Source organism: Antedon bifida, chromosome 7, assembly GCF_963402885.1.
Source record: "Antedon bifida chromosome 7, ecAntBifi1.1, whole genome shotgun sequence".
NCBI classification, from domain to species: Eukaryota; Metazoa; Echinodermata; class Crinoidea; order Comatulida; family Antedonidae; genus Antedon; species Antedon bifida.
In genome coordinates, this window is record NC_136232.1 from 3,991,847 (window position 1) to 4,004,545 (window position 12,699).

At 31.6% G+C, this 12,699-nt stretch overlaps 2 protein-coding genes across 5 annotated transcripts; both read right to left on the reverse strand.

The window, feature by feature from the left end:
* Positions 1-85: 85 nt before the first annotated feature.
* LOC144847907 (uncharacterized) lies at positions 86-3,011 on the reverse strand. Of its 2 annotated transcripts, XM_078704486.1 has the most exons (5): positions 2,468-3,011; positions 2,304-2,419; positions 1,924-2,004; positions 1,451-1,570; positions 86-999 (listed from the first exon to the last, which is right to left on the reverse strand). In XM_078704486.1, exons 1-5 carry the CDS (start codon positions 2,862-2,864, stop codon positions 178-180), a joined length of 1,536 nt encoding a protein of 511 aa, XP_078560612.1. In that variant the 5' UTR covers positions 2,865-3,011; the 3' UTR covers positions 86-177. The 2 variants fall into 2 exon arrangements, with proteins under 2 accessions (XP_078560612.1, XP_078560611.1); XM_078704485.1 differs by having other exon boundaries at positions 2,304-3,011.
* A 1,349-nt stretch (positions 3,012-4,360) lies between these two features.
* On the reverse strand, positions 4,361-10,714 carry LOC144848058 (uncharacterized). 3 transcript variants are annotated; one of them, XM_078704724.1, is made up of 8 exons: positions 10,631-10,714; positions 10,181-10,242; positions 8,789-8,907; positions 7,966-8,112; positions 7,355-7,429; positions 5,891-5,995; positions 5,525-5,601; positions 4,361-5,193 (listed from the first exon to the last, which is right to left on the reverse strand). In XM_078704724.1, exons 2-8 carry the CDS (start codon positions 10,233-10,235, stop codon positions 5,037-5,039), a joined length of 735 nt encoding a protein of 244 aa, XP_078560850.1. In that variant the 5' UTR covers positions 10,236-10,242; positions 10,631-10,714; the 3' UTR covers positions 4,361-5,036. The 3 variants fall into 3 exon arrangements, with proteins under 3 accessions (XP_078560850.1, XP_078560853.1, XP_078560851.1); XM_078704727.1 differs by having other exon boundaries at positions 7,969-8,112; positions 10,631-10,713; XM_078704725.1 differs by lacking the exon at positions 10,631-10,714 and adding an exon at positions 10,546-10,630.
* Positions 10,715-12,699: the final 1,985 nt, after the last annotated feature.

A 12,699-nucleotide genomic window follows, 5' to 3' on the forward strand; every position in this document is an offset into this window, starting at 1 on the left:
CTCCATCGTCATCATCGAATAATTTAATTTTCAGTGATAAGAAAAAACTCAATCATAAACGTTTATAGGTATTGGATGGATTTTATTCACATTGAGCTAAAACACATCACAGAAAAGACGAATGAAAATATCAAACCGATACAAAAACAATAGTCGATAGTTAAAATCGTACCACTCTCAAGGTGGAGTATCAGACTTAGATTGTCTTGTTGATTGAGCACTTAGTTTTCTCGACGCTTGTGAAGTAACAGATGATGCCCTAGATTTCACTCTAGATCTTAATCTGTTGGACCGACTACTGCCTGGCGGTTCCTGAGGTGGAGATGGGGCAGTTGTGTTTCTACCGGAATTCACTTGCTGCTTTTTTCCTTCGTCTGGCTGGGCTATAGTCTCATTCGTTGCTACATCACCCGGGTCATTGGTATCTGGTGTGTTGGGTTCAATATCGGGTGTAAGCGGTTTATCGTCACATGTATTTGTATCATCTTCTGTTGTTCCATCTGGTTTCGTTGGCTTTTCATCCTCTTTTCCAGAACCGGTTTCTTCCATTTTTAGATTTTTTTCCGGCATTTGTGTATGCTCATTTTGTTCTTTAACTGGTGTTCCAGGTTTACTTTCTGTTGAAACTGAATTTTTCTCTTGTTCACCTGTATTTATATTGGGTGTTGTCGGCTTTTCATCTTTAATTGTATCCTCCCTAGCAGGAGACATCTTATCTTCTTCGGTGTCTTCTAAACATTTTGTCTCTTCAGTGTTGTCTGGCTTCGTTTCATCTTGTGCATTATTATTATTATCTGGTGTTGATGGCTTGCTATTCACATGGTCGTTATTTTCTTTCTTTTCTTGGTCTTCATTTGTCTGTGATTCTGAGGGCGTTGGTTTATCGTCTGATTCGCCAGGTTCAGTGTCTAGTTGACCGCTAACCACTTCTGATATTTTCTTATCTCCGTTATCCATCGGTGTGTTTTCCATCTGTTTAGCTTCTGATGCAATTGCATTCTAATAAAGAAAGTAACAGTATCATGGTAGTTTTTATAATAACATTTTATGTGTGTAGTATTTTTATAGGATTATCGTATTATTTATTATCAGAGGCGGGTCCAGGGGTACCGATGGGGTCTCTGTTGCGTAAGAGTAAGCTAGAGATACCGGATAAAGACTGCTAGCTGCATAATATTTATTCACAGTAGGCCTGCCTGTTTATGGTTTACACTAGATGGTTATTTCAACTTGAATATTGTTTATATTTTCATAGCACTAACTCTAACTAGTTCGTGGCTTTTTGATGTTAACAAATAATTAAAAAAATAGAGCGAGAATTGATTTATTGGTACAGCAATGGTGACATATCCAGGGTTTTGAGGTACTCTGTGCTGATATTAACCTAATTTTAAATATATATTTTTCCTTTACTCTTGAGATTTTTTAGTGCTAGAAGTGAAATTGATACCTTGTCCAAGTTCTCAGAGGTAGGTCTATCTGTTCTCTTCATGAGATGTTGTAGTTCATTTAAAGACTCTTGCACTGCTTGTAGTTGCTGTAATACCGTCACAAAATGATCTTTCATGGACTGTAGTAGACAAAATAATGTAACAATACATATATATATAGATACATATACAGATTATCTTGGACAGTTTCAATTCGCAACCGTTATAAACACTATTAATAATAATACTATCACCGTTATGCAGTAGATAAGTGATAGATCAATTTCAATTTACTCAGAGTCCTCTTGAGAAACAAACTCCATAACTTACACCAGCTAGTTTCTAAATTATGATTACTTTTTAGATTGTGCATATAAATGTAGAATAACTGTTTTTACATTAATTACTTCTTGCATAGAAGAAGTCATTACCTATTCATGCATGCAGTGTATACTTATTATTATTTTTTTTAATTAGTACCTATCTTACTTACCGATTTAACGACGGTTGAGAAGAACTCGTATGTTCGCTCATCTGGGGGTAATTTCAGAGAATTTTTCTTTTTGTTATCTTCCTATTAATCAAAATATACATAACACATCAGACAAGTAAAATACAAGTATTGTAGAAATCCGAAGTCCTGAATTCATTAATAATATAACATATGCACAATTTTACAAAGAATAACCATAATATTCTACTCTAAATTTAATTGTATTTATGAAATATACGTTATTCACCTTAAACACTTCAGTGCCAATCAAAGACTTTTACGTAGCTCTCGAAAAAAAAAATCCGTAATAGCATTAGCTAATATAAACTATACTTATATAAAATAAAATATATGAAATAACTTTCATTAAGAATAAATACCGGTTCTTTGTCTTTTTCTTTGTTTTCTTTTACTTGTTCTTCCTTCTCTTTAATTTGATTTTTCTTTTCCTTTTCTGCAACATCTTTGTCAGCCTTTTCTACCACATTAGTATCTTCTTTTTCTGCCATATCTTTATCACCCTTTTCTGCCACATCTTTATCACCTTTTTCTGCCACATCTTTGTCACCATTTTCTGCCACATTTGTATCTCCTTTTTCCATCACATCTTTTTCGCATTTTTCTACCACATCTGTATCACCCTTTTCTGTCACATCTTTACTACTCTTTTCAACCATATGTTCGTCATTATTCTTTCCTTCTGCAACTTTCTCTTCCTTTACAGACTTTTCTTCATCAGTCTTTTCTGAAATTTCCTCTTTATTACTGTCAGTTACATTTTCGTTGGTACTCTCTGATAGACCTTCTGCTTTCTCATTACCAACATCTCCTTGCACTTGTTCTATTATGGTAGTTTCTTCTTTATTCTTATTTCCTTCTTCTGTAGAATTCGCTTCCTCCACTTCTCCAGCATTTTTCTGCTCTGAATTATTCGTAGACATATTTTTGCTAAACAAAACTCACCTCGCAGCCATTTTATAAATTTCAGTAATTCATTTCAAAATGATAGGAATAAATTCATTTCAGAAGCCGGTATTCTTTATATGTCGGCAATAAATTCTTACGCATATTCTATATTCATACACATATTAATTTGTCATTACTTATAAACTTGTAAAAGCTCGCCACCTACCGGTCGACAACAAAGACATTCGTATTTGGCTAATAATAATATTTCAATTGAAAACGCCCCCAGTAAACTGTTCAGCGTAAGCATCGTACTTATATTGTACCTTTTTTACTATTTGTTAATCTAAATGCTATGTCTATTTTTATACATAGAATATATTATAACGCACTAAATGGAAAATTCACCATTATAAAAGCAGTTAACCAACTTATATTTGTTACAAAAATAATAATTGGATGATTTCGAAACCATCTGTAGAATTCTTTCTTATCGATCGGTTACAGTAGTATAATGGTAGCCTTTTCAGATCAATCCAAAGTATTGAATTTATTGACATTCTTTAAGAAATTATCAACAACAAAACTCAACAATAAGCGTCAGAAAATTACTAATAACAATACTAATGTAAATAAATATCAATATATTTTGGATTATGGTGTTGAAATTAGTGTTTGTATCGGAGGCGTCATGACAACCGTACTATCCAACATTACTCATCGATCTGTCCTGATCATTATACACAATTCCATAAGATTGTTGTAATTATCAGTTTTCCTGTCTCTATATAAAAACAATCCCTTAAACTAGTTACTACTCTAGAGGCCAATAATAATATACATTTTTTTAGTTAAATGTGCCTTTGAAATATAAAGTTTTGACTCATGCATATGTTTAATAATAGACAGGTCTTATGTCGAATTTCTGGAGCTTGGAATGATTTTAATTAGAATAAACATTAGTGTTAGCATTGATGATATTACCAAAGCTTGCCTTGATGAATGCAGCAACTGATTATGGATGCTTTGACTACACTACACTCTCTCCTTCCCTGCCTCCCCATGTTAAGAATTACATACAAATATTACAGAGGGCTTCTTCTCTATGAAGGCGTATCCCCTTACTGCGGTTTGGGGGGGTTTTTTTGGCATGGTTGGATTTCCCTTTTTTCATATTAATTTATGTACAGCGCTTAGAGGTTTCACAACATTAGGCGCTATATAAATCCAGGATATTACTATTATTATTATTAAATGTAATAAGTTTTTTTTTGTATTATGTTTTTATTTTGTGTCTATTCATTCAACGTGGATACAGTTTGGTGGAATAATAGCAAAAACTGTTCCAAACTTAAATCAACGGGGTTACCATACAGGTGGTGATTATTGTTTTTGATTTTGATAAAAATGACACAACATAGTTGAATGTCGTATTACGGCTCTGATATATGCACACTCGTCATACCATTCTAGAATTATAATATAACGACAAGAAAAATATTAAAACATTGCATACATTTATTTCCATTTTTATAATTGATATACATGACTATTTTCAAATAACACCCACACGTTATCGAACGTATGCTTACTTTGCATTAAATAAACGTTAGGCTTGAAAACCAATTAGACAACTTCAAATTATTTATTAGAAGTCTGTATACGTAGGTTAATATTAATTATGAATATAACAATAACCTTATTATCAGTGTTGGTATAGACCTATATATAATATATATTGGCATACTAAGATCAATCAAAATACTATTTAGGATTGGTTTTGTGAAACGCCTTATAGTAAGAATGTTAAAATGACATGACAGATTTTTCTTGGACATAGTTATAATCAAGTGATATTACATTGCATTACTCCCTCACGGATCTAAATGTTTTAAGTGGGTTGTATTTAACGAAACGAAATCCAGTATTAATAATAACACTGATATAATATTTAAAAATAACCAATACAATATACTAGTAAAAATATATAAATATATACGTGCCGCACAACGAAGTATTTGAGACAAATCCTTTAAAATGAAAGATTTAAGAATATGGAAAAAATCATTTATAGCTAATTTTTGTGTAGAGTATATTTCCACTCAAAATCCCATAACGTTTATTGACCACATTGCATCTGATAATAAGCAAGAAGTGTAGCAAAGTCTCTAAATAATTTCACAATTAATATTCTACCGTCGTTCGTATTATTTTATTGCGAATATCGTGGTGCTATGCGACAGCTCGTCGTCACTAAGTTCTACAATGTTTGATTTTTCATCAGATGTTGGGAAATTCCCATACAGTGCGTGGAACGTAGATGACTGTAGCATTCTTTCCGAATAACCACTTCTTGGAGATTTGCTTAAAATGGAGAGAAAGTAAAACAAGATTGATTTGTGAACATTTCAATAATCAACATTGAGTATATAAGATACAATAGAAGCTTTGACGAAAATACATTTTCTAAAGTTATTATTAATATTATAGGTCTAGTGATATTATCTTTATGTACATTCTTCGAAAAAAAAACGTTTTCGTCATTGCTTGCTCATTTATTCAATTATTCCAAAAATCATTTGATTTATTTACAGATTTATAGATTTGTATTCGTTCATCTGGTAGGTCTAAATTATTTAGTATATTAGTTAGAAAATAGAAAGTCTTCTGTGCCTGCAAAAAACTACTAACAAACCTTTTATTTATATCTGAATCATTCCACGTGCCGTGAATTGCACTTGCAAATCTTGACGAATGAAATGCCCACTCCATCTAAATTGATAACAAAAAAATAATGTGAGTACGATTGCTCGCGGTGTAAACAGTAGAACACAAAATGCTCGGCGTGTGCACTTCTGTACACACTTATTCCCTGAATGGAAGACGGCGCAAGGATTTTAAATACTGGAAAATCATTAAGCTCTGTTTACACTATCAAACTATTTTGAAAAAAAACGTGTGATATGTCCAAATATGGTAGTGATATGCCCAACTACGGTAGTCCAACGGAACAAGTGTGAATTGCTATTGGATTTTTTGCGGTTTTAATAACTCAACTTACATGTCTTCTGCTTGTCTTCATCACTACCATATCTCGGACTTCTTCCAGAGACACTTTTAGTTTGTCTAATTCATCAACAATGTACTTTATAATATCTTGTGCGTCCTATTTCAATGTACAGCAATGCAGTATAAAATAAAAAAATATATATTGAGTGAAATTTATATCTGAAATAATTACACTTTTTAGGCTGATAAGAGATTTGTAAGAGAATTTTCTTTAATTAGAATTAGTAAATGTGGAATTTCTTCATTTATACATTTATTTTGAGTTTCTTTCTGGCTCGTTTTATAGTTATTACTAATTTTACAAACGTGTATCTTCATCGAGATACAGCCCACTGATACACCTACCTACACAGTAAATTGCCTTTGGATTTATTTTGAGTAGGCTAGTTTTGTTTTTTTTTATCTAAAGATTTTTACTCACGACTATAATAAAAAAAAACAATATGCTGAGTGTGTATTTGTTGTGAATAGTATCTACTCTACTACTTTACTAACTATAACGACGACTAAAACACCATATTTTCCTACTTTTGCATTATATTTTTATTATTTTATACCACGAACTCGAACATTACAAGCTTATCAATTGTTTCCACAATGCTGAATTGCATTTATTTTTATATAATAATATGTCTCATTAACTTGATATTTGTGTGGGTAATTGCAAACTCGATCTATTGCTCAGTGAGTACGAAACTGATGGGATTCTTTTATTTTCAATAAGTCGACTATATTCAGGAATAATTTAAATTGCATTATTGCTAGACAATAACGTTAATTATCACATATACACTTAAATCGTTAGAATGGAAATAAATTGTGCCTTATTGACTTCAAATAAAAAGCAGTCTAACTTAACGATTCACTAGACAGAGAGGATCGAGGCATAAACACATAAAAACAATGATTTGCAATGTTATGTAACAGAACTAAAGCTCTGTCTCCACTATCAAACTTTATGTGACAAAATTGTGCTGTGTCCATATATGGATATCAATACAATTCTGGTAAAAGTTGTTATTCTATGTGTTTTCATTAAAATAAACAAACTAATATTTATTTTTTATTTTTTCTATTGTGGCTTGGTAATGTCTTTATATTTTAATATAATTGCATTTGTTAAAATTGTTTTCTTATCTTTTATGCTTTATTTAGATGTTATGAATAAATTTGTATTCCATTGTAAATCACACTTATACAATATTTCTTTATTATTATTATTATTGTGTACTTATTGCTGTATTTATTGCATAGAGGAGGAGAATAAACTGAATAAATAAAGTAATACATTTTGACCAAATTATTATGATTTTGTCTCCGTATTAACCTTTCCCAACTACTTTGACGTGCAATTCAAATTATTTTATTTTTTTTTATCAATGAACATCAGAAGATGCAATACATTTTCAAGTTCTTTACAGATGAACATAAAATTATAAATATAATTATTTTTCACCTTTTCAATATGATTTCCCATCATTGATATCCGGTGGTCTTGCATCTCGTAATTGCTTTCTGGTGTATCATCTCTCTATTGAACAAAAAATATGCAAGATATATACTAAAGATAAATAGCAGACTGTAGACAAAAAAATATTGAGTCTTATCCGCGTATCTCATCAGCGGCAAATATATTCAACTCATAAAACAATCAACATTTCCATTTCATTTTTCATTAATATAGTTTATTAAGTCTGGCCAGTGTATCTTTTTTATACATTATTAGTAATTCATTCATACCTCATAAACAGTTATAACAAACTCGATACGGTATAATGATATTTACAAAGAGCTTATATTGTGGGATATCAATTCATTAATATTCAAATAAAGATTACACGTACGTGCAGATGCATTCTCAAATTATTATTTATTAAAACTACAAGCATTGTAGACTTATTATTAATTGTAGTGATGATGTTGATTGCCAGGCAATTTCTGACAATGGCTCTAAGAATATGGTGATGATGGGGTGGTTGTGATGGTGACGATATTGATAAGAGGCTAATTGGACCTTTATTGGAATTTTATCGGTTAATTTTTTGACTGTTATTATAATATATTTACTACTTTTTTGTACGGTTCGATAGCCATCACAGCTTGTTGCTCTTGAAGACTTTGGATTTGTTTCATAAGTTCTTCAACATTTACTCGTTCAGCTGCTCTCTGCTTTTTTCTTTTACGCCGCTCCTTTTCGTCCCTTGCATCTAACGTCTACAAAATTACAAAATTATGTTCGTTATGTAGAGTTCTAGTTAGGGCTAATTATCATACCTTGCATTTTTAGTTGGTGATGTAGACTTCCAATTAATTATAATATTATTATTATTCTTATGCAGACTTCTAAGTGGTATATAATATAATGGTTTGCATTTCAGTTGGTGATTTCAAGTCAGGCCTAAATATCATAGTTTGCTTTTATGATTATTTGAGGGCTTCTGCACTACTCATTTAATATGCCCTACTTTTTTTTAGTTGAAACACTAAAGAATGTTATATACATAAACTATATGTTTATAGGCCGACACAATGTTGTTCACCGAATTGCATAGAGCTGATTACCACATTCAGGAAACAAAGGTATTGTTTGATGGGGCTATGAATTAAAATAATTTCAAAACCGGTGATAAAGTTTGACTAGAAAGCAACCCTAATTCGATACGTCTGAGAAAGTACCTTACATAACTATTATCTTTATTATAATTGTTTTTTGCTCCTGAGCTTTTCGCATATAAAAACAATTGTATCTGTAAAGTGGTTTAAATAAAAATGTTTAGTATGGGTTGATGCTTTACAGATAGAAATTGTTACTTCTACGTACGAAACTGATATTTAAAACCTGCGCTCGACATTTTTTTTATAAAGAAAAGTGCTGAACTATACTACATACCTTTTGTTCATTTTGCTCGAGTACAGCGGGTACAAGACTAGAATAGCGGCCACTGGCAAAAGCAGACGATCTCCTGACCCTGTTCTTGTGATACGCCATTGGCCAAACACCAACCGTACCTAAAATAAACTTAAACCTGAGTCCTCAAGAATTTACAAATTAGATGAAAAAAACAGCTACTTTATAAACAAAAGCAGGCTGTATCGGTAACTCAAAATGAAAACAAAATAAGGTTTAAACAGTGACACTGGCAGATCATTGAATCATGTCTAAACGTTAGTAACTCTATCTTCTAATAATTAGACATACATAATATATTTTATTGCGTGTTTACATTGTTATTAGTCTACAATATGAAAAACAATCGATAAGGTGAACGGCGGTCGATCTGTTGCCTCGACTTATTGGTTGATAGTAATTATGAACAATAATTTGATTGCGTGAAAATGCAAATCATCACGAATATCATCATTTTCCACACAGTATCTTATTAATATTTACAATACACATTGTCATAATTCGTGTAACAACTGGGTATTTATGAATTATTTTGTTCGTTTAGTAATTTATAAAAAAAAAGGATTATTTTTGGTCACATAACAACAGTTTGTAACAGTATAAAGTCTTTAGGGAAGTTCCGATTTGCGACGACCGACGACCAACCAGGTCAGGTCAGGTCAGGTCAATCGATGTGTCGTGTGGACTCAGAAACCATCAAACATGTGCACGTTTCAGATATGTATGCACTATTAAAACTTTACAATGCTTATACAGAAATATATATATGTACATTTTTCAAGATAATTAGTTATGGTGTTAAGTTTTTATATTGTGTTTTAAATTGTATCTATGTTTCTTAAGCTCAGGAAAACAAATATCATATATGTTATATTATGTGACAATAAATTGAATCTTGAATCTTGAATATATGTTGCTTTCTTCTTTATAGACTAGACTATATTCTTATAATATAACATTATTTATATCAACAAATTATCCTTGTTATATTGGAATTCATACGTACGTTATTATAAATTAAATATGTATAAATTTAAATTACTTTTTCTTTCTGGCTGTTTATTAACTTTATCTGTTTGATTTAACTTTACGCCTCCTTTATTGTATCTTCATTGAGATCCAACCACTGATACCCTACAGCATGTGTCATTTGCCTTTTGATTAAATGAACAAACTAATTCATCACATTACAATCAAGATCATTACATCCAACTATCACTAATGATCGTATAATAGGTCCATGGCACCATATATTGATAGCATACCGAGAAATTGCATCACGCAGTATTTGAAATAAATTAAGATAAAAGAAAATCTGTAAGGGGGTACAATGCTGGACATATCACTCTATATGTAAACTTCTACTATCCTCACCTGTGTTAGTAATTGATGGTAAGTGTCCTTTCACTTTCTTTGTCTTATGATCCATTTTAGCCCTTTAGGAAAAAAAATAAATTGCATTAATTATTAGTGTTTAGTTTAGTTATTATTATTATTTTTAGAGTGTAAAATATGTCCTGAACTTAAGCTAACTTTTGTTTTTGTGAAAAGAGTGACTAAACAACAGATATCAAATAAAGTGGTGTTTATATAAAAGGCAAATCATACAAGGAAAATGACAATGCTGTGGGTATCAGTGGCTGGATCTCAATGGAGATACAAATAAAATAAGCAAAACGATAAATCAAAACAATAAAATAAAAACAGCCAGGGAGAAATGAACAGCTTTCGAGTAATACCTTAACCCTTCCTTAGTGCAGTAGAAATCCTGAAACTAAGTTTCTGTCAGTAGGCCTATCTATTCAATTTTGATTGACCAGTTACCCGTATTATAGCGTTTCCTTGACAATCTACCAACCTATATATCGTAATGCCACTATTATGCATACAAAACACTGTACAGCGCACATAAAGAATTTAATCATCTCCCAGAGCTCTCTAAATTTGCATTGCAATAGGTGATGTGTAATACAATCTTCTCTTTATAAAGCAGCCCAAACCAATTTTAAATTGTCATGTTGAATTGGATGTGCTGACATTATTAAAATATTGCTAAAACGGTTATCAATATTTATTAATAAAAAATTGTAATGATGCATAAATCGATATTCTCGATGAATACTGAATACTGAATACTGAAATGCTTTATTTGTCCATCATCATCATAAAATAACAACAGAAATTCTTCTTGAAGATTGACAATTATTAGTACAATAATAAATAGATATACAATATAATATATTATGTACACACACATAATTGCACAAAAAAAGTTAAAGAAGCTCCGCCACCACACGACACGTTATGGTGCCATGTTTAGCAACAAAACAATTCAATCTGCAGCGTCGTTTTGTCATGAATTTTTTTAGGACCAAAAAAATCAACATTATTAGATCCTAAATCAGCTAACAAGGCACGGTTCCGGTCCTGCGCCGGCAAATCCAAGGACCAATCGAACGTCAATGCAATGTTCCGTGCCGGAACAGGTGTGAAAGACCCTTTATAACCATGTGTTTGTATTGTTATTTTCTTTCCCTTTGATATTCCAATAGTCTATCTAAAAAAGAATCCTTCTATCTTGAAAAGAAGCCCAGCGGGCTTGATTTCTAGATGGGATTCTTTTCGAGATTAATTTTTCAGTCCAAAATGGGGGCTTCTTTTCGAGATGACCTTCTTTTCCGGTGTTTTTATGGTCTATAATTGGTACTAACAGCAACGTATTGACAAGATCAATACCTATTTAGTTACAGTGTGTTAGACATCTGAATAGTACTTGGATAGTACCGTAGTACACTGCTATTCAAACATGCTTAAGAAATTAGCTCATCGGTATAATTTGATTATACACGGTAATAACCAGCTGATTAGCAGTAAATTTAATTCGTTAACGAGAGGCGAGAGTGATGCATGCAGGTTAAAAGTTGTGTGTAGCCTACGATGAGGGTGCTGTAACAAATTGTAGGCCTACTAGCGAATCCCGGCCTATTAATATCTTATATAATTCTTGCCAATAAGAAATACAGGTTAATTGAAAAAGAAAACAACAAAAACTTGCTTTACTAGACTATTTTTAAAATCCGTTGGGAAAGGTATCTCATCATTTTCAAGTACGCAAGGAAAACATATAATTCGCGCTGCCTGTGGAGTGACGTTAGACAAATTTGAAAAGATTGGCACTCTCAATTTGTCCAGTAAACAAACAATTAAATTAAGAACAAAACAGTTTTACAAAAATAGTAAAATCACTTTCTGACGAGATTATTATCCAGTGGAGTCTATATTCATTGCGTATTCACACGCGGGTAGGAGACTTTAAAAAAGTGTAACGGCGTGGCCAACAAAGTTATGTGATGACACAGTTACTTTTGTTTGTTTTTATTTTCGCGCTATATGAAAAAATTATCCACCACCCACACAAAATTTGTTTTGCATTTTTTTTCTCTCGAATCACCTGATTTAGGTTCGTAATTATCAAAGAAGGTATGACTGGTATTACAGCAGAATTCTCCAAACTATTTATTCATGTTTTAAAAGCAATCAGTCTCTGAATAGGCTACACTAGCAAACTTAAACAAGATTTTGTTTGTTTGTTTGTTTTATTCGGTACTCAATACAACAAAAATACCAGGATGACCCATAAAGCTGAAACAGCTTAATTCCAATGGGGTCCTTTAAACAAGCAAGTTAGATAATAATGTGTACATTATAAATGCATATTAATACAATAAACAGAAACATCCATATACAAAATACAATCATCATCAGCATGGTTAATGCACAATACCAAAGTGCTCATGGATTAAAGATATAGAATTCCTTAATCCATGGTTTGCTCGAGTTTTTAAATTAAGGATAATTGAAAAATATTTTTATTTGTATAATAACAATATCCT